This window comes from Apteryx rowi, unplaced genomic scaffold, assembly GCF_003343035.1.
Source record: "Apteryx rowi isolate R43461 unplaced genomic scaffold, aptRow1 scaffold_338, whole genome shotgun sequence".
In the NCBI taxonomy this organism is placed as follows: Eukaryota; Metazoa; Chordata; class Aves; order Apterygiformes; family Apterygidae; genus Apteryx; species Apteryx rowi.
The window spans coordinates 822,538-843,294 of NW_020449841.1; the positions used below are offsets into that span (position 1 = coordinate 822,538).

The 20,757-nt window shown below is 47.3% G+C and overlaps 1 protein-coding gene across 8 annotated transcripts in view; it reads left to right on the plus strand.

Annotated features, from left to right (window-relative positions):
* The window catches only part of ARHGAP36 (Rho GTPase activating protein 36), a 30,478-nt gene extending 10,993 nt beyond the window's left edge, over positions 1-19,485 (plus strand). For 4 of the 8 annotated variants that reach the window (XM_026072139.1, XM_026072138.1, XM_026072142.1 and 1 more), the window contains 7 exons: positions 366-421; positions 955-1,105; positions 4,444-4,592; positions 5,970-6,140; positions 8,450-8,547; positions 10,537-10,618; positions 18,343-19,485. In XM_026072139.1, the coding sequence (XP_025927924.1) occupies positions 366-421; positions 955-1,105; positions 4,444-4,592; positions 5,970-6,140; positions 8,450-8,547; positions 10,537-10,618; positions 18,343-18,615 (980 nt within the window). In that variant the 3' untranslated portion in view covers positions 18,616-19,485. Of the gene's footprint in view, positions 1-365; positions 422-954; positions 1,106-4,443; positions 4,593-5,969; positions 6,141-8,449; positions 8,548-10,536; positions 11,998-14,774; positions 17,106-17,802; positions 18,315-18,342 lie in introns of those variants that run through there. The other 4 variants (XM_026072145.1, XM_026072146.1, XM_026072144.1 and 1 more) reach the window with 4 other exon arrangements.
* The last annotated feature ends 1,272 nt before the right edge of the window (positions 19,486-20,757 follow it).

The window sequence follows — 20,757 nt, forward strand, 5'->3', positions numbered from 1 at the left end:
CAGGGAGAGTTCTCTGAGCTAGATGCAGCCTCTGGACAGAGAGGGAAATGTCACCCATGCGTATCAGTGTCCTACTCCTGGTGTGTTCTGGCCTTAACTCCCCTGTGAATTCAGTGCATAGCTCAAAGTGACGGTAAAGGTGAGTTCTTGTCCCTGACCCACAGATTATTAATCCCAGGTAAATCTCATGGTTCCAAAACTTTTATTTTTATCTTCTCTTTATGGAAGCGGAGAAGGACAGACGGTCCCACATGCAGTATAACAGAACTGTTTCCATGATGCTAACCTGCTTGGGGTGTTCTGAGGACCAGTCAGGGCTGTGGGGAGTTGTGTGCATGCAGAGCATTAATCTGTCTGTTTCCCAGGTCTCCAGACAGTGGGCATCTTCCGCGTTGGGAGCTCCAAGAAAAGAGTTCAGCAGGTAAAGTGAGACACTTACTGCAGCTTCTGTAGCGGTACTGCATTCAGAGGACTGACTCTTGTATGACAGGGAAATGAATAAAGCAGACATTGGCATGCAGAGGTCTAAAATATCACAGGCACATCCTGGAGCACTGACAGTCTGTAAAATGTTGCTCAGAAAGTACAGGGAGACACAGTGGTCCAGCTGCCAGCCACTGGAGCCTTCCCCCAGCCATAGAGAGAAGGCTTCATTCTGCTTTATGTCTCCAAGCTGCCTTTAGCAGATAAGCTTGTGGTCCCTGGTGGGCATTTCAGAGTTTCCTGTGGGCTCCATTCACCATCCAGGAGCTCCTGGTCCCCTGGTCCTCCTTGCGGCAGCAGCAGGCTATCAGGTTCTGGCAGGTTTGCCTTCTCTGGACATCCCTGCATCAGGGCGGTGCAGCCAGCCAGGGAGGTAGCCAGTGGCCAGCCAGCTCAGGTACTGATCATGGCTCATATAAAGAGAAATAACTGATTGTTGCTTTTATTCTTCTCATTTTCTCCATTTTCAAGCTGAGGGAAGAGTTTGACCAAGGATTGGATGTTTTCTTGGATGAGCGCCAAAGCATTCATGATGTGGCCGCTCTGCTCAAAGAGTTTCTTCGTGACATGCCGGATTCATTGATTCCCAGACAACTCTATGAAGCCTTTCTCAGCACAGCATGTAAGTACCCAGGATGTGTTGCTTCCACTCTGCATAGTCCGCCCACCAGTCTCGGTTTTGTAAGGAAAAAAGATCTGTGAGGAAATTTAGTTCTTGTGCAATTGCCTGGCTCAGTCCCAGGCTCCAGCACAATTCAGTCTGCGCTACACAGGAGTTCAGCCCAGCTGTGCTGGCATTCCTTTGCATGTTTGCACTATCTGTAAGGGAGTCCTTGCAAATGCTCTGCTCAGGTCTGCCTACCCTCCTCGTTTCAGGTGACTGAGTTTTTAGGCACACTCCACAGCCCCCATCCTCAGTCTTTCCTGGTTCCCTTCATCATCTCTTTGCTTCCCTTTTTCCATCCTTATCTCCTCAGATTTGATTCCTCAAATCCTTGAATCCCTGCTTCCACATAAAAACTGAGCAGCTGAATACCAATGGGCTTGCTTCAGGTGCTGTGCAATGTCAGGGAGCAAGACAGGGCACGTGGTGTAGGGAACAGATGCGTACAGGGGCTTGCAAGAATGTATGAGGCAATTTTCTGTTCTCCAGCCCAAGTACCTAAGCATACAGCACATCTACACTGCAAAGCAGGTGTACAATCGAACCTGTCCTTGTTGAAATCACCCCCAGAGCAAAGGCATCAGGCTACAGTCATGTCTGCTAGTTGTCTTGGGCATGTAGCACTGAGTTCCTTCAGGGTAAATGTATCCTGAGACTGGGGCATGTCTCAGCACGGGATCTTCTCAGAGAGATCAGAAAAGCCTGGATAGTGATGAAGATGGAAGACTGGCTGCAGTGCCCATCTTTTCTATTTGTGCAGTGCTGTACTTTGAACAACAAGCAGTAATGGTCTGTATCTCAGCAGGTGACAGGGGAGACCTGGATCAAAGGAAAAAAACAGCAAATAGACTCCCAAATAAAAAGCAGGCCAGTACAGCATCCTAGCTGGAGGTGGCTGTGCTGTCTCTACTTTATAGTCTTTTATTTAAAGTCCTAGATGTAGAATTTGCAGAGTTATATATGTACTCATATATTATATTTGATGTGAGCTTGCTGATCAGTTATTTTGCAAATCTGCAATAATTTGAGCTGCCAGCTCCTTCAGGGTTTTGTAAGACCCATCTACAGAAAGGCTGTAGAGCATATCTGGGAAGCTATGGACCAGTCATGCCCATCCCTGACAAGATGGGAGAGTCTGCAGTGAAGAATGAGATTGTGGAGCACAGGGATAAACATAGTCTGCTGGAAAAGAGTCAGCATGGCTTCTGCAAAGGGAAATCCCACCATCCTGCCCTGCTGGAGGGCACCAGTAACTTGGGGATAAAAGGGATCCAGTGGTCAATGTATTTTCAAAAAGCCTTTGACAAGTGTCCTGTGACAGGTTATTAAAAAAAACCTAAGTTGACACAGGATGGGAGGGAAGGTCCTTTTGTGGTCAGAGAGCTGGTTAAAGCAGAGGACACAACAGGGTTCAGTGGCCACTATTTAGGATGGAGAAGAATGAGCAGTGGGGTCCCACAGAGGTTGGTGTTGGGGCCAGCTTTTTTCAGCATCTCCACCTCTGACCAGGGAGCTTGCAGCGTGAACTCCAAGTCTGTGGATGATACAGAGCTTTGCTGAGTTTTATGAGATATTGCACTAATCCTGAGGAGCCCCAGAAAGATCTCACCAAATGGGYGAGCAAGAAATAGGGAGCAGGTGAGCCTCAGTGTAGGTAAAGGCAAGGCAATACATCTAGGGAAAAACTGAACTGGGCCTATGCAGTGCTGAGCTTGGAACAGGCAGTGACAGCCCAGGAAGGTTGTGTAGCCATCACTGGCAGTGCTCTGAAATCATCAGCTCAGTGTGCAGTCAAAAAAAGCAGTAAAAGGTTGGACATCATCTGAGAGGATATTGAGAACAAAACAGAGTGTTTTTAGTCATTTAGCTGCTACATCAAATCTTGGAGCACCCACACCTGGAGAATTTTGCACAGCTTTGGATGCCCTTTCTCTAGGGAGAGGTAGAGAAGGAAAGCAACTGAAATGACTGAGGGGTGGAGAAGCTGCCTTACAAGAGAGGCTGGGACTCTACAGTCTGGAGAGAAGAAGGCTGAGGAGGATGTGATCAAGATTTACAGAATCACAGAGGGCTGGATCAGATGAACGCAGAAGTCTTATTTACCCAACCCCACAGTACAAGATGTAGGTGCATTCGAAATGAGTAAGAGATCAGAAAACGACTGGGCTGGGATGACCCCTCTGAGGTTCGCAGTCCAGCAACTCTGGGCCTGGATCCCAGGAAGCAGCTACGCATGCATGCTTGCCCTGCTTAGCCTCTCCTCTTAACCACGATGAAGGCAGTTGCTTCTGATGGCCTCAGTGTCTGTTGCCTGAGTTACAGAAACAGGCAATGCCAGAGAGGTTGAGGATGGACTCAGAGCTCTGCCTGAAACAGCCCTAGAGTCTTAGCTATGAATTGTGTGAATAGCCTAGTTCCAAGCTCCTTGGTCAGTGCACCAGGAGCAGATAAGAGTCAATGAAAGAGCTGAAAGTGGAATGCACAGATGTTGTATTTGAAGCTAGTTCACCTCCACCTTAAGCAAGATATGTCCTAGGCTGCGGTAGATCACTGTTTCTCAAAAATACTGTGGTTTGTGAGTTCTCTCACAACATGTGATGAACCCCTGTTATGAATGAGTGTCAAATAAGGTCTGTGAAACACATCAGGCCTGTAAAGAGGAAGGCAGTGTTGCCTCATGCTCTGTTGTGTGCAAAGTTTATTAAAAAATAAAAGCCAGTGGTATTTATTTCCAGAAAACCCATAGAAAGCAAAAGTTTCCACACAGGAAAAGGAAAAGAAAAAAAAGGAAATAAGAAAACAAATTGTTCTCATATGTCTTAAACAAAAGCAGGTGTATATGCCTGAGTTGAGCTATGAGTAAACAGCATATGTGGAGAACAGGTAGGAAAATGAAGCATGAAATGTAAATATGAGGAAGAGATGTTATACCAAGTCACTGGAAGAGCAACTGCCTTGATTGATCTGACAGCATTGCCATGTGCGGTTGTTGCAGTCTGTGCTCTCTTTGTTTAATAACCACATTATAGTCCCTCCAGTCTAGGACAGTCTTTGGCTACGGGGCTGTACAGTATTAAACGCAACCACATTGCAGCCCTTTCTGGGGTGTCCTAGATGTACAGGATGACATACTGGCCAGAATCACATGCTTTTAGCTAAAGGGTAGGACACAGTCTGGCTCCCTCCAGATCTTGTGAATTTAAACTATGGGCAAGATGTGTCTAAGGCTGTCCAGCTGGAAATATGTACCAGGCAGGACAGGAACTGCGTTAAGTAACAGGCTGCTTTCTGCCTAGCCATGGAGGGCCCAGTGCAGTTTGCCACGCTCCAGTTGCTGCTCTTCCTGCTGCCCCCCTGCCACAGTGACACACTGCACCGGCTTCTACAGTTCCTCAACGAGGTGGCCCAGCATGCTGAGAGCTCCCAGGGCGCTGACGGCCAAGAGGTAAGGCTGGCCCAAAAGGGTCAACTACATAAAGAAGGAGTTGTTTCACTTTCTTGGTCAAAACCAAACAGGAGAAAAAAAATGTTCCAGGGCAAATCTCAATGGAATGAGAAACCAGTTCAGGGAAATATGTCCTTTGATCTGAAAAGGAATATCCTGCCTTGGCTTTGAACATTTTACCATTTCTTTCCCCACTTAAATGAAAGGCACTGGAAGGAAGTATCACACTGACTAGAGAAGCTACAATGTTTCATTGAGAAAAAAACCCTCAGAAACCCTTTGTTTCAAATTTTCAGGAAGTTTTTTAGCACTCTCTTTTTTTCTCAGCTGAAACAACGTACAAGTGTCAGGAATTCCTAAAGGTTATTGAGCTGGATTCCCATGCTTATCCTGCCTGCATCTGTGGGAAGGAGAGCTCACAAGCCCAGGTTAATCCTTTGGTACCTCAGACTCACAGTGTCTGTTCCTGTGGGTACTGCTCAGCCAGCCAAATGCCAAAGAGTTTTTTGTGCATTTTCCGTGACTGTTTTAAGCAGATGAATTATAAACAAAAATCTGGGTTGCCGTATTCCACACACCTGAAGCTACTCACTGGTACATTTTGAGCTCTGGGAAAAGTCTATCACTTTGCTGAAGTTCTGGGGATATCATAGCCCACGGAGTCATGTATAGAGTGCATTTTCCAGGACAGTGAGGCCTTTCAGCACACAGAGGAAATTTTGTCCTTCAGAAGTACTGGCATAGGCTGGGGCTGCTTCCAGCAATTTCATTGTGTGAGATGCGGCTCTGCTTCCCTAACAAACCAACAAGGCAAATGCCCCCAAACTCAAGATGAAAGAACAGCAGAGAAGACTGAAAATACAGCATCTGCTTGTGGTGCTGGGTTGTATTTGCAAAATTGAAATTAGAGAACAAAGAGCCCAGATTAGCCTCAGCTGAAGGCTACTCAGGCAGCACAAAAGGGCCTTTTTTKGGGCCTAATTTTGTTTTTCCACCTCCAGCTTTCGTAAAGAATTCATTATCATATACTGAGCTTGATTTTGGTTTCTCTGGACAATTAGAGCTCTAAGTCTCTGCATGATACAAAGGCTTTGTCCCATATTATAAGATGATGTAGAAATGCTGGTTGTTACCTTCTGATAGGGGTTATGAAAGTGAGTTAGATGGGAATGGAGGCCCTGATGCAAGGAAAGGGAGTGAGTGTGCTCCAGCACCACAAACCTTTCATGCTGGCCCTGTAACCAGGCTGCACCCCGATCAACATCYCTTCCTTACCTGGTAGATCATGTCCCTGTCCAGGGGTGGGATGGGGTATCCAGGGATGTTTCATGCCACCACATCTGTAATCTGTAATTTCTGTCTGTGCTTGCTTGCTAGATTCCTGGGAATAAAATGACAGTCTCAAACTTGGCCACAATCTTTGGCCCCAACATCCTGCAGAAAGAGAAGCCTGGAGAGAAGGACTCTGGTGCCGTGAACATTGAAGACAGCACTGCTGTCATATTGGTGCTTCAGAGGTTGATTGAGCACTACGAGGCCTTGTTCATGGTAGGTGAGGTTTTCTCAGAGCAGGCCTTTCTAGCCTCTTCTTGCCCTCTGAAGTCTTTTCTAAAGGCAGCACGAATGAGGATGTATTCATAGCCCCACTTAGTAGCAGGCAACTGGAGCTAGCTTGCAAAGATGTGATCCATTCCTCTTGTCAGGTGTAAATATTAATTTGGGATGGCTTGTTACTGGCCCCATAAATGCTGGGTCACGCCATGAACATGTCCTCTCTCCTTCTCTCACACTTTCCATCCTTGTGACATCTGATCGAGCTAGTTTGGGACAGGAAACAGCTAGCCAGCAACATCTGCAGGAGCAGTTGACCTCCATCCTATTTCTCCCCCAGTGTCCCTGTGAGGGGGGGTGGAGGGGGAAAAATGGGAGATCCCAGAAGAGGAAGGGAGCTGAAACATGATGGTGTGGGGAGCAGGCAGCCCAGCCTTAGATTGATAAGGGGGAGGAAGTAACAGTGGGGAGAGACAGTGGGGGGGATAGTGGAAGATGGGATTACTTCAGACCTGCTCTTCAAATGGAGAGTTTGGACCACCAGTGTCAGGCAGAGAGTGCTCAGCCTGGCCTAGCCCAGCAGTCTCAGTCCAGGGACTTCAGGATGCATCAACATGGCTTTCCTGAAGGCACAAAGGTTCAGATGGGAAGAGATCGCTGGGGCCTCTAGTCCAACCAGACCAAGGCTCACTCTGAAGCTAGATCAGTGCCACGTCTAGTCAAGGAGATCCCTGACCTGATTGGGTCCTGTCTCAGGACTGCACCACCCTTGGGGGAAGAATTTTTTCCTTATCAGAATTTCCCCTGCTGCAGCTTTTGCCACTGCCTCTCATCCTGTCCCTGGACACCTCTGGGAAACATCTGGCTCCATCCTCTCTCCACCCTCTGCCATTAGGCAGTAGCAGGCAGCAGTAAGATCCCCCTGTGTCTTCTCTTCTCTGGCCAGAACAGACCCGGTGTCTTTGGCTTCTCCTCATACCTCCTGTGTTCCAGCCCCCAACCAGCTTGGCAATGGCAGTAAAATCACTCTGTTCAGCAATGGCAGCGTATCTTGTACTGGGAACCCCAAACTGGACCCAGTGCCTAGATGGGGCCTTGCCATTGCTGAACAGAGTGATTTTACATCACTGGTGGCACACAAAACTTTTACCCAGGAGACCAGCTGTTCAGGAAGTGGAGCTAGCAATGACAGGGCAAGGGATGGGGACAGGACTCCAGCACTGTGGCTCTGTTGTAGCTTTGATGGGGCCCAAACAGCCAGACCTTACTGTCCACCAAGTGCCTGGTTTGGAGCAGGTGACAACCACCCTTCTCTCCTAATCCACCCACTTTCCCACTGTCTCCTGCAAGCCCATGTTGTGCTCCAGGGCTGGTGAGTGAGGGTCTTTTGAGCTCACATAGGCATGTCCCTCTGAGGAAAAGGTTCCAGGAGCAGTCATGGAGCAGATGCTGGACAGCCCGTAACTTTTGGTCTTTGCCAAGGGAAGTTCAGGACAGTTGTTCAGGTGGACTTTAAGCCTTCACCATAGCACTTTCTGCTCTGCCCTTGTCCAGAGCAGGTACTGGGGAGGCATGATAGACTGGGACCCCTGCTCTAGGCTCAGTGCTTCTCCTCACCTTTCTGGTGATGCTGATGGAGAAGGACAGGAACAGTGCAGTGCTGTACATGAGCACTGGATGGGTCACTTGGTGTAGATTATGAGGTGGGGGCAGCAGACAAGCACAAGTGGCCGTGCAGGGTGTGCACTGAGGCCTGCAGCCAAAGAGGTGCCATGGGGTGCTTTGCGTGGCTCAGGCACTCTGAAGCAGTCCCCAAAGGATGTGATGCAGTTGGGTGCTGCACTGTAGTGTTTCTGCAAAGGCTGTTCTCCTTGGGAACAACCTAATTGAGACTGTGTAGTTGTTTCCAAACCCCAGAAGAAACATTCTGGATAAGCAGAATATACACTGAGCGCTTCTGGCCCTGGTTTTGGGAGAGGACCCGGGAAATTCCAGAGAAATATCAGAAATGGCCATTTCCTGTAGATCTATGGGAATGTGACATCTCAGGCCCCTGAAAAGCCTTGTAACAATTCTTTCATGTCTACGGGGAGACAAAGAACTGGGGGTTAGTGTGGGAAGAGCATGGGATGGAATCCCATACAGACTCCCTGGGAGATGTGGGGAGCATGACACCAATATTGAGTGTTTGTGAGCAAGTATTGATATGGTGTCCTTTTGGCCCTGCGGCTTATTTCCTTGGTTATCTTTGCTTGTTTTCCCTCACAGAGGAGAAGGTGCCATGTGTATCTGTGTATCTCTCCTAGGTCTCTCCAGAAATGCAACATGACATCTTAAGGAGGCTATTTCAGACAGACCCCGATGTCATCGATTACCTCTTGCGCAGGAAGTTCAATACCATGCTGTAAGTCCTCCTCAAGACACACTGTGCAGTGCTGCTGGAGGGTGCCTTGCTGCGCAGGGGCAAGGCCTTCATACAGCGACACTCATTATGCTGCTGGCAAGCTACAGACAAATCCTCCTGGTCTTTCATGTGCTCCTCTTACCACCAATCTTTCCTGTTCCTTTTATCACTTTTGGTCATGAACTCCCCATCTAAAATCCTTCGTTTTCTGTGCTAGAGCCTTCCACCAGCTGAAATATCCCAGATCCTCTCTCGCCCTTGGAGCTCCCTATTCTGTCTCTTTCTCCCCAGCCTGTGTCATACTCTCTCCTTCCACAAAAATCTGCCTTACGCAAGAATTCCTCCATTGCACATCTCTTTTTGTGTGTGTATCTAAACAGCTCTTCTCCTGCTACCCTCCCAGTCCTCTCCACTGCCCCAACTTCTCAAGAGTCACACCAATGCCTGCTCTACTTTCAGCTCCATTACCAGCCTCCAAATTCTCTTCACCCTTGGTGTTGTTTGCATTCTTTTGTACTTTTTGCCCTTCCTTTGTGCATCCGAATAGGCGTGTGTGTGTGTGTGACTGCCAGCTATGTCCTGTACATATGCTTTTTGGCCTCAAGACAGGATAGTCCTATAGAGGCCCAGAATTTGAGCTCATGCCTTTCCCTGCAGGTCAAGAAGGTGGGGTAAGAGAGTCTAGCATTCCATAGTTTGGTGTGGGGAGCTACCTGCATCACAGCACATGTCAAAGGAGGTGTTTTGATCCCTGTGACCTGAAGTAGGGCATGCTCACCAGCCTTCAGGCTGACTCTTTCACAACGTTATAGTGTAGACTGTCATGTGGGAAATGGTTTCTGGGACCACGGACCACATGAGTGATATCTTTGCTACTGCTCCCTGTGGCAGGACAGTGCTTGAAGAGGAAAGTCCCTTCCATCCTTTTGACATTGTGCTTTCCTGAGCTTGGTGCTCCAGCCAGGAGCAGGTTGCATGTCTCAGCCTGGAGAACCATGACAGCTCAGGCAGGAGCAGAGCCATCTTAGGGCTCTGCTGGTTCCCTTTGAAGTGGACTTGCCAGCCCCAAAGATGCAGTGTGCCCAGAGCTTCCCCCCATCTAAGATCACTTTGCATCTTGCTGTGGGTCATGGCAGACTACAATTTTCATGATCATTCACTGAGGGCATCTGAACCCTCAAATCTTCAGCCTTCTGTGATTCAACTGAAGTAATACTAGACACTAACTTCATTTCAGTATTCTGCTTTCCTGTTTTCTTATTGTGACACTTAGAGATGGAGCACATGTTCATGGAGGTGGTTTTCTGAGATGCTCCTTGGCTTCATGCAGAGAATTTCCCAAAGCAGTGATGGTGCACACATCAATGTACAGCTCTTTCACACCCCCAAAAATGAGAAGGAAAGGAAGGTTAGAGCCATCTTTTGGTGAAGAATACCAAAGTACCATAATCACAAAAAGGGAAAGTCATAATACAGTAGTTTTAATGTCTCAGTGTCAGGAGGCAGACAGGAGTATTTTTGCCAAGACTGACAAAAGGCTGGAGTGGGATTAGATATTCTATGTCATCATAAGATACATTTTGATGAAGTACCATTATGTAATAATGTAAACAAAACTGTTTGTGAGGTTGTCTGTGATCCATCAATTTGCTGGGTATATGGAACTACTTTTGAGGACTTTTGTGTGTTCACACGCAAATTACCTGTTTGACATCACCACAAACTCAGTACAGGGAAAAGTCAGTACAAGAAATCATAATAGAAAGAACACCCTTCAACTCCAGCCCAATGAAATTAACTGTTTAGTGTTAATCTGTGAGAGAAGTTAAGATAATGTCAAACTACAGACAATCTTACTTCACGTTCCTTTTGAAACTGTCCAGAGAGATAGCAAATATTTGGGGTCACTGCTACAGCACATTTGGAAGGGGGGGGGCTAGCAATAGAAGCAGTTTGCAAATAGCATCTGTGTTTTCTTTCCTTTCTCAGGAGCACAGAGAGTGAGCCTTTGACAGAGGAGAGTCCACCATCCCTGCTGCCCAGTCAGTCTTGCACCCTGGAAAGAAACCAGGTCTCATCAGATTTGTACAGCAGTGTCTCATTCCTAAACCTGGATGTTGGCATGTAGCAAGCCCGGGACAGCTCCCAGTGCTACTTTCCATGGACAGAACTGGGAAAGCTTTCTGCCACAAAAATAAGTCCTCTACCCCACTTCGGAGGAGCGGAGAAGGGCAGGGAGTATGAATCTTTGTGGGAACGTCTTTGCTAACAGTAAACATGTCAAATTGTTCTGATGTAGGCAGCCCCACAGTGGGAGATGTGTTTGCAGGTTTGCAACAGCAGGCTTGGTTTCCAGAGTGTGGGTTTGTTGCTAGATGACAATGAAGAATTGCATGCTTGTGCGGTGAGAACCGTGGCTGTGCTTGCATGACTTTGTAGGCAGTGGTATGCGTAAGTGAGTATGCCTTGCAAGCAGGCCAAAAAGTCACTGATGTGTGCTGTAGCTTGTCTGCAAGTCTGAAATGGTTCAGTGCAGTGCCTTCAGCACAGCAGAGCCTCTATGGTCTACTGTTTGCTTCATAGGTGTTTGAGACTTCTATTCCCAGAGCTGGGCCACTTGACTTTCTCCTACCCTGTGCAATTGAAAGCTCACACATCCAGGCCACCTGAAGAGGGCACTCAGCTGATATAGGGAATTGTGTAAGAAAAATACATTTGTGCATGAGCTCACATCTCAGGGTTAGCAATACACAGGGTGGCAGACTGCCAGGTGGCTTTGTGGCATCCCTGTCTGGGGAGCACAGCCTCTTGCCCTCCAAATGACCGCCAGCCCAATGCAACAGGGCAGCAAACTGGAGCAGACTGAGGAGCAGCAGTGGAGATCTCTGAAGTGGAGGGCTGCACATAAGCTCCATGTCATGCTTAGCAGATGGGACACAGAGTCCAAAACAGCCCCCACCTATTGCACATCCAGGAGTTTGCTGGGATGGGTACACCTGGGCTCTGGTGGAGGTCTGCCTGCATGCCTGAAGCTTACAGGGACAGGACTGAGGCAGGAGCAGTGGATGGAGACTGTAAGCAGGGTGGTGAGGATAGAAAATGCAGTGCAGCATTATACAGTCTGCACTTTGGGGCCCCATTTACTGTGTGTTGTCATATCACAGGCGTATGCAGAGAGGAATCCCTTTTGGAGCTAAAGAAATGCCTGTGCAGACCAAGCAAAGCACTATTACTACAGAGAGACCATGGCTCTCCATGCTCACAAAGAATCACAGCTTTTTTTTATTTGAAGCCAAGTTTCAACTGCTCATTTTATAGACAGAAAACACTGTAATGTCCCCAAAATGGGGACATGGTGTAGTAAGTGGGAACACTATATTCTGCAGATTATGAACATTTTTCCTTGAGTTAATATTCAGTAAGTAAAACCTCTAAGATATTTTACAGATACTGGTGTTTTTTTGTGGTCTTTGGCTGAGAAATGTCTGGCTTGGTTTGTTTGGGCTTCTGAGGCATTGGAAGTCACTGCCAGTTATGTGCAAGTTAGGGTTAGGGTTAGTTTTAGGCTAGGGCTATGGCTGGAGTTGGCACTGAGAATGGGGTGACAGTAAGGGCTAGGGACAGAGTGGGACAGAGTAAGTGTCTGGGCCTTCCCTGTCACAAACATGTCCTCAGCATGCTCAGATGAAATTTGTAACCATAGGGAAATGTTTTGGGATCACCCATACCCTCAGAATAGGTTTCCATTAAGAGTTGGTTTAAGTTTTGGCTTATGACTAAGGTTCAAGATTAGGTTTAGGGTTTTGCTTAGGGTTTAGGGCTTGGGTATGGCTAGGGCTTGCCTGGTCTATAATCTTCTGTAGTCAGGTGACTTTGGGAGCCAGGGAAAGTTCTTTGATGTTATTCAACCTCCCAGACTAGGGACACTTTTCCCATTACAGTTAAGCTACTTCGCTGTTCTGGATGCACAGAAACACACTCAGGTTAAGGCTGTGATGCTGAAGAGGTGCTTCAGACAGAAAAACGAGGTCTATAGTTAGGACTAAGGTTAAAAGAGGGTTACACTGAGGTGAGGGGTTGGGGTGAGGTCTAGGGTCGGTCTGTGAGCCTTCTCACACAGACACGCACTGGGAGCTGAGAGGGTTCGCACTCTGCTGTGGTTGGGTTTAGGACAGGTTTGAGTTAGGCTCTGCAAGCCTCCAGAGTGGGATTCCCTGGGAATCCTGCTCCACCTGGAAAGCTGGGAAGCAGCTGAGCATTATCTGGGATCCAGGTGCATCCAAAATTGTTGTGCCACCAGCATTTTACCTGAGGGCCACCACAGGGGACCACTGTGGCCCATGTGTACCCTAAAACCCATCACATGTTGCCTCCAGGGGCCACCTCCCATAAGCTGGATCTTTGCTGCTCCCCTCCAACTAAAACTCTTTGAGAACAACTGGGCCTGACTTTATTGTGGGGTGAAGGGGACCCCCTAGCCCAGAAGGGACCTTGGAGAGATTTGGGGGGCAATCCTCCAGGGAGGAGGGATCCTGGTGAGGGGATCCAGGAGAGGATGGGGGCCTGGGAGCGATGGTGGGGGAGGTCAAACCCCATGGCAGGGGTTGTCATGTGGGGCCACAGTCTCTGTCTCCCCAGTGCTGGTGAAGGGGCAAAGGGACCCCCACCACCGCAGGGAGGGAGGGAGATAGGCAGGGGTGACCCAGGGGCCAGCAGCACCCTCCAGGAGCTGGTGGAGGTGTGGGGTGGCCCCACAGCAGGAGAAAAGCCCCACAGCAGGGATCAAGGTGCCCCTTCCCCAAGGAAAGTGGCCGGAGAGAGGAAGGCAGGGGGTTGGAACTGGTGGTGAGGTGCTTGGCAGCCCTGCACTGACCTGCTGATGCCAGGGCATTGCCCATCCCATTGCTCTGTCCTCTCAAGGGTGTGGGAGCTGGGAGTAAGTCCTGTGTGAGGAGTGAGTCCTCAGGGACAGAGGGTCTTCCTAACCCAGGGTAACCAGCTCCTGCAGTCCGAAGGATGGTCCTCTTGAAAGGAAATGGCCAAACCAAGTGAAGGCAGCTGGAAGTGAGAGTACAGAGGCAGATCTCAAGGGAAGAACCATCAAGGCCAGCAGGGTCCAGTTGTGGCCCCAGGTGTCAGGACTTGCCCTTCTGCAGCCCTGTTCCCTCAGTGTCTTCTGCCTGGAGCAGCCAGGCAGCAGTCTGAGGAGAGCTGGGCTGGTTTGTCCAACAGTCATGCTGAGAGGGAATCACTTGGCACCTCAGTGCAGACATGTGCTCCAGCAATGCTGGTGTCCAGCCCTGTTTGTGAGCAGGGACCCCATGGCTCATCTGGTGTGCCCCACGCCGCCCTAACGGTGCCATGGCTTTGGCCACCCCTTGCAGCATCAAGAGGATTATCTGCAAATGCACGAGCCTTTCTTTGCCATGTGTCCAGCAGTTGGTACCTGTCACAAGGTACTGCACCTTCATGGCTGTGCTGCTCAGGGGTGAAATCTTGTGTCCTAGAGGTCCTTTCTCCATGAATGGGTATGGTTGGGGTGGGTGGAGAAATAGTTCTCAGAAAACAACAGACTGAAGAGAGGAAAAGTATGTGCTGAGAGATAGTGGGTGGAAGTCTCCCAAGAACTGATAAACTCTAGGGACTAGCTGTGCTGTTGAATCTGCAAGAACTGATAAACTCAGGACATCACGAGTCTGCTGAATCTGTCCAAGGCCACCAGCACACTAACATCAACAGTCGCTGCATAACCCAGACCAAATCCAAGGAGGCAATGACAGTGACTGCTCTGTGCAGACGGACTATGGGATTATACCTGCACCTGGTGAAGAGCAGATCCTGAGGGACTTTCTGAACGCCTTCCTAGAAGCCTCTGGCACATTGGTGCAACTCTCCATTCCTCAGGCAGCCAGGGTCAGCATCCTGGGCCTTGCTGTCCCTGCATAGCTCTGAGGGCAAGGGCATGACCCATACGAATGAGCAAGTGTGTTGTGAGAGTGTAGTTATCTCCTGTTGGTAATAACAGCTGGAGTCTGTTAATAGTAACACCCTAATGAGGAAAAGATGTTCTAATAAATTTTGGCTCTGACTTGATTCCATATGAGGGAAAAGGGAACACACAACACTTGGACACCTCTCCTGTGCCCCCCCCCGAGGGGGAGTATGGAGATGGATCCTTGGTTTGGGAGAAGCTGAGGACCCCTCTCACCCCTCTGTCTGTTTTGCAGTGCATGGAGACTGGCAGGGGCAACTGCCTGCTGGAGCGAGACTGTGGGTGCTGATATGCGTGCAGTCCCTGTGCCACCACAGCAGGTGAGGGGGGGATTTGTCCCATGGGGCTAGCTGGAGAGCACCCAGTCCCTCCAGCCCACGTGGGAAGCAGGGCGGTGCTCAGCTGTGGCTGCACCATGGCAGGCTGATGTGGAGGGGAGCTGAGCCCTGGGCCTTCAGGGACTGCTCTATAGCAGAGTGTTCGTTAGAGAAAAAGTCATGTGGCATGAGCATCTGTAAGCACAGCCTTGAGAGATGCATAGAACAGAAAAGCAGTGAGCAGCTCCTAGTGCAGACATCTGTAATAGAAATACTAAGGTTGGTATGAGTGAAGTATAAATGGAAATGTGTGTGAAAGCACAGGAAGAAAGAGCAGAGCAAAAGGTTAAAAGAATGGCCTGTATTGATACAGAAAGATTCTGCTCTCAGGACATGGTTTAGAGCTTTTGTAAATTAATATAATCTTCCCTTTCCATAAGATTTCTCATTGGGTTTTATTACACAAATTTCCCTATATTTAAATAGTGGAGAATGTAAGAGGTTTTTGTCAAGCAGGGTTCATAAACTTGTTGTTCTGGAGATAGATAGTAATTGGTTGGATCCTTAGGGCTGATAGTTGTCTGGAGTAGCAGTGGGGTCAGAAGGCCCAAGGTCTGCTTTATTTGTGAATATGTAGTGTGTAGGTTCTTCGTGAGTGATTGCAACTGAAAATTTTGAAATCCATGGAATCCTGATTGTGTACCACTTGGATGCCAGTTGAGCCTAGCAGAAGGCTGCGTTTGGAAATGTGTTGACAGGTTCTGTAGGATTAATTGATAAGAAGTATTTTGAAGAGGAAATTAGGTAAAGGAACTAGTGGTGGAGATTTGTACCCTGATCCGGACATAGATCAGAAAGAGCAGAGACCTAGTCCTGGACTGAGAAAGCTCTGCCAGATGATGTGTCTGATTTAGAGGATGTCTTTAACAAATACTGTACATTGTACAAAGTGGAAGGAGAGAAAGGGTGGCACCTGCTGTGCAGCTCCTCTGGCACGCCTTCCAAAAAGCGGAAAAGTCAAGTCACATATGGGAGAATACTTGACTGTTAGCAGAGGTAAAGCAAACAGATGAACAACACCAACAGTAGAACAACCAAAAGCTGCAGATTCGTACTGACGAACTGCAAGCTCATATGCCAGATTTGTAAACTTGTGTAGTCACAACTACACAGGAGTCACCAGAGCAATCAGAGGAGCAAGTGGGTGGATTGCAAGGGTTCATCACTTTAGGGAACTGGAGAGGATGAGAAGGGATCACAGGTGATTTGTGAATTAAAACAAGAAGCTACAAAAACAACTCAAAAACGCTCAGATAGCCTCAGTAGTAAGGGATGGCTCATTTGGGTCTGTAGACTAGTAGACCTTGGCTGATGGTGATAATGATGCTTTGAATAGGGACATCTGGAACGACCTGACCTATAGGAAACCGATATCCCTGCTAGTATGGGTGTAGTGGAGAAAGTTTTCCAATGAAGAGACTGAATGAGTAGTATAAAATCCCAGACTGTAACTCCTGCTTGTTACTTCTAGTGATCTCCAAGTGATGGTGAAGGATTTGGGAAAATGTGAAAATCATAACCTGGCTGACTGGCTTAATAGAGCTTCCACGGTAAAGGAGGCAATAATTTAGATGTAAAGAAGTCAGGTGACTGTGCCAAGCAGGTACACCTGAAGATACAGTTAATACCATTCAGTCCAAGGGACATGATAATCCAAACATGAGGGTATGCTGAAACTCTAGGTTGCTATTTTCATTGCTTAGCAAGAAGATTTCTTTTAAAGTTTGTTTTCCAAACTTCCTAACACAGGACGGGAGATGGCAATTACTCAGGGTTCATCAGGTAACATACCCATCTTACCCCAATCCACCTTTCAATTTTTATTTATTTATTTATTTTTTAAACTGCACAAAAGGTAAAAATCACTGTGGTTGTATGGGCTTTTCTTGAAGCCCATCACAAAACTTCAGAAGTGCTTAGTGCAGGACGATATAGAAAATTAGGATATTGCTAAAATCTCCACTTGAGGGCAACACTGCACCGCTGACTAGTCATTGCCATTCAGTACTTAATCGTTCCTTCGTGAAATATGTACCCATACCCAATCTTACAAACGTTTTTCTAGAGAGCAACACATACACCTTTTCTCTCTCAAAAGCACACCATCTCTCACCTACTACCATGCACAAGCATTCGTTTATAACTTGTTTTATTTCAGCCTGACAAAATAAACAGCACTTTACAAGTCATTAGCAAAGAGACATCATTCATGAAGCATTGACACTGCTCTGTACCTGCGCAGGTACTGGCCAAGTAGGCCTGCCCTTTAGAAATTATATAGATATAAGATTTAAGGATAAAAGTATAACTAGGTCCTGGCAAATCTGTTCAGCTTTTGTTAGGCTTCAGATTTAGTTATTGTTGGCTTCTTTTCCCCTCTTCCCCCCATCCCCTGCCTCCAGCTAAAAAAAATAGCCTAAATTTGCAAGCCTCCATAATTTCATATTTTAAAACAATCTGAAAGTTTCTGTCCAGATGCTCCCAGACCTCAGGTGCCAGGATGGAGGTTGTTTGCTGTAGTGGGTGGTTGTTGGTTTGCTGGTTGGTCGGTCGGTAGTGCTAACACCACTAACATTTCAGACCACTCATCACTGGAGGGATTTTTACAGCTAGGCAAGTTTAGGGGTCTTCTAGGGAATCTGTTTTATTAATGCCAATATTTGAATTCAAGGCACTTAATAACTTTTTAAAAGCTTTCAAATTCACTTTGATTGTCTGCTTTAAAGGGAAGCATTACAGCCAAGACATACTTGACACAAGACTTTAAGATACAGCAGACAATAGTTACCAGGGAGGTAAGCAAAAGTAGGAGCTCTCTACACAGTTTTCAAGACCTAATCACTGTTTAACAGCTTTATAAGAATACTCTTTTACCAACATTTACAGGAACAAGGTCCCACAGGCACCACCAGGAAATATCTTGCAACAAGTTACTCAGATTCACGAACAAGTACATGATAGTATAGCCACCAGCAAAGATATGAGGATTTTTTCTTTTAAGCTATGTGTCTTCCTTACACTGATGATAAGGATACGCATGTAGGTAAGCATTGTGCACAGCATCACTTAACACTTCATCAAGTCCAGCTCCCATGGTAAATGGAAAGAACTTAAATGACTCAAAATAAGTCCCTCCAATTTTAAGAAAAGTATTGCTTTATTTGTATTTTTGAGGCTAGTGAAACTGTGTGAAGGTTTAAATCTGGAGAGAAAAGGGGTGACACTCATGTAGCAAATAACAGTGCCCCAAGCTTTCTAAGCAGTGCTGAGTACTGAGGGATCAATACCTGAACACGTTTGAGAGGACCTAAAAAGTCAGTGAGAGTACACCTGAAGCTGAAAAGAGCCATCAGCTCAAGAGGACTAACTGGCAACAAGGGCAGTGTGGAACACAAATTAATTGTGTAATTTTTTTCTTGCTTTTAGAGTATGAAAAAAAGATCCGGAACAACCCAAAGCTGGCTGAGTGCCAGCACCCCTCGCTACCCAGCAAGAGAGGATCTGTCGTTGGGGGCTGGTTTCCAGCTCCTACCAGGTTGTGTCATTCACAGTGAAAATCCCAGAACAGGAGATTACAGGGGCACAGCAAATCAGAGCTTGGTCACTTCCACCATAGTGGGAGACATTGCTCTAATACTGCTTCCTGTAATCATCTCAAATGACAAAAAGCAATTTCTTCTAAATGTAGGTTCTGTATAGTGAGGTCTGAAATCATGTTCTGCCCAACCTTGCGGTCAAAAGAATTAGAGACACCAAAGAAATGCTGCTGACATCAGCAGTTTATTGGTATGTTTAGCCAAACATTAAAAAATGGAAATCAACAGTAAAAATAACCTCCAGCTGCAACAATGAACTAGACTCTACTACCATGTAACGCTTGGCATGCTACAGCCATCAAGATGGCAATCAACTGTCTTTTATACCTACTGGAACCCACATGGGTGGCTAGGTTTTGCAGAAATCAAACCACAATGACAGAGTACTGTCCCCATCTGCAAATCAGCAATTAACAGTGATGGGCAGTGAATCCCCTCCTCTGCTCTCAGGTGTATATTTACTGAGACAAGAAAACTGAGGGGTCCCTGGCACAGTGAGGAAACAGTCACAAGGTAAACATCTCTGGATGATGTTCTAGTATTTTTTGGTGTCACTTAAACAAGCAACAAGCCAGAGCTTAATGGCTGAGGATCTCTTCTATTTGCCAATTGTTGCTGCCAAAGTTACTCAGCACTGAGCTGAACAGTGGTGTGTGCTGCAGCTGTTGTTAATGGGAATGTGTTCCAGAGCGTCATCCAGAAGCAGACCTCTTAACTCAGAAAAAACACAAGTAAAACTGAAGGAGAGAAGCTCTCCTTTCTAGCCTTAAATCCAGAGCCACAAAGGTGTCAGCATCAACTGACAGTTATGTACAGAAGGAATAAGAGCCAAACCCACAAAAACAGCCCAGCTAGAAAACACAGAAGCGCTGCACACAGGAAGTTCCACCTGAACGTAAGAAAAACTTTTTTTTACTATGAGGGTGACTGAGCACTAGAACGGGTTCCCCAGAGAGGTTGTGGAGTCTCCATCCTTGGAGATATTCAAAAACAGTCTGGACAGAGTCCTGGGCAACGTGCTCTAGGTGACCCTGCTTGAGCAGGGGGTTGGACCAGATGATCTCCAGAGGTCCCTTCCAACCTCAGCCCCTCTGTGATTCTGTTTTGTTCTCTGCAGACTACAATCTCCTCTTGTGATATGCTCACCCTCCCAAAGGGTGTTCACTTTGACGATTCAGGGCTGTCAAAAAGCATTCCACAGCTCTTGACTGACTCCAGAATCCACCAATGCAGTGTGGATTGAAACTGTCTACCAAGTCAAAACCACTGATCATCCTAAACCTAGAGAGAACAAACCAGCTTTCAGCTCCTTCCCCTCAGTTAAACAGTGGTCCTTAAATTTGGATTTGGCCTTAAAATACCTAGGACTTCCAACAGAGTTATCTTTAACACACATATCCCTCCACAGAAAAGATCTATTGGAAGACTCTAAAGATATTTTAGGCAGTTAGGGGAATGCAACCTCTGTAAAAAGCAATCATAACCTGAACTCACCATTTCTAAACCAACAGATTAGAGTTAGGGAGCACACTGCCCCCATTCCCCCCCTTGTCTCCAACCCAGACAGTTACTGTATTAATGCAAACGCAAGGTCAGAATGTATTGATGGCTGTTCATTCATGGTAGGAGAAGAAGATGCGCAAGTCAGGAGTGCAGAGAAGCAAATGCACCCCTGTAGTGGGTGAACATATCCCTTCAGTCTTGTTGTAGGTCACGGCAAGGTTATGGCAAAAATCCAAGCACATGGTCCACACTGCGTCTTCATGACAACTCACAAATATCAGCCACCTAGAGGTTAAAAGCAAAGGGAGAAATGATTGTAGACTACAAGATTGGATTAGGCAGCCGGTGCTTTCCTTTGGCAAGCGGACACAAGAGGTTAAAGCACAGGAGAAAGAAACTGAGAAACAAACTCTCACATACTGAGGGAACTTGAGCCCGCAGAAAGCATCAACGAGGGGTGAGCCCTGAGCAAAGGAGGCAAGCTTGGCTGAAAGCAAGGGAACACAACATGGAGAACTCATTTTGCATTTCAAGAGACTTCAAGCTCTTGAGCGAGATGCATGGAGAAACAGAGCGCCTAATAGGAAATTTGAGGCTAAGATCTGAGGGTGGACTGAGCAGAAAGGCAAGGGGCGACCTGAGAGGAAAAGGAGCTGAGCAGGAGGGCTGGAGCGGACCCCACAGTGCCCGGGCGGCCGTGAGGAGCAGGCCTCCCCTTCCCGCCCGCCCCGTCTCCGGGCCC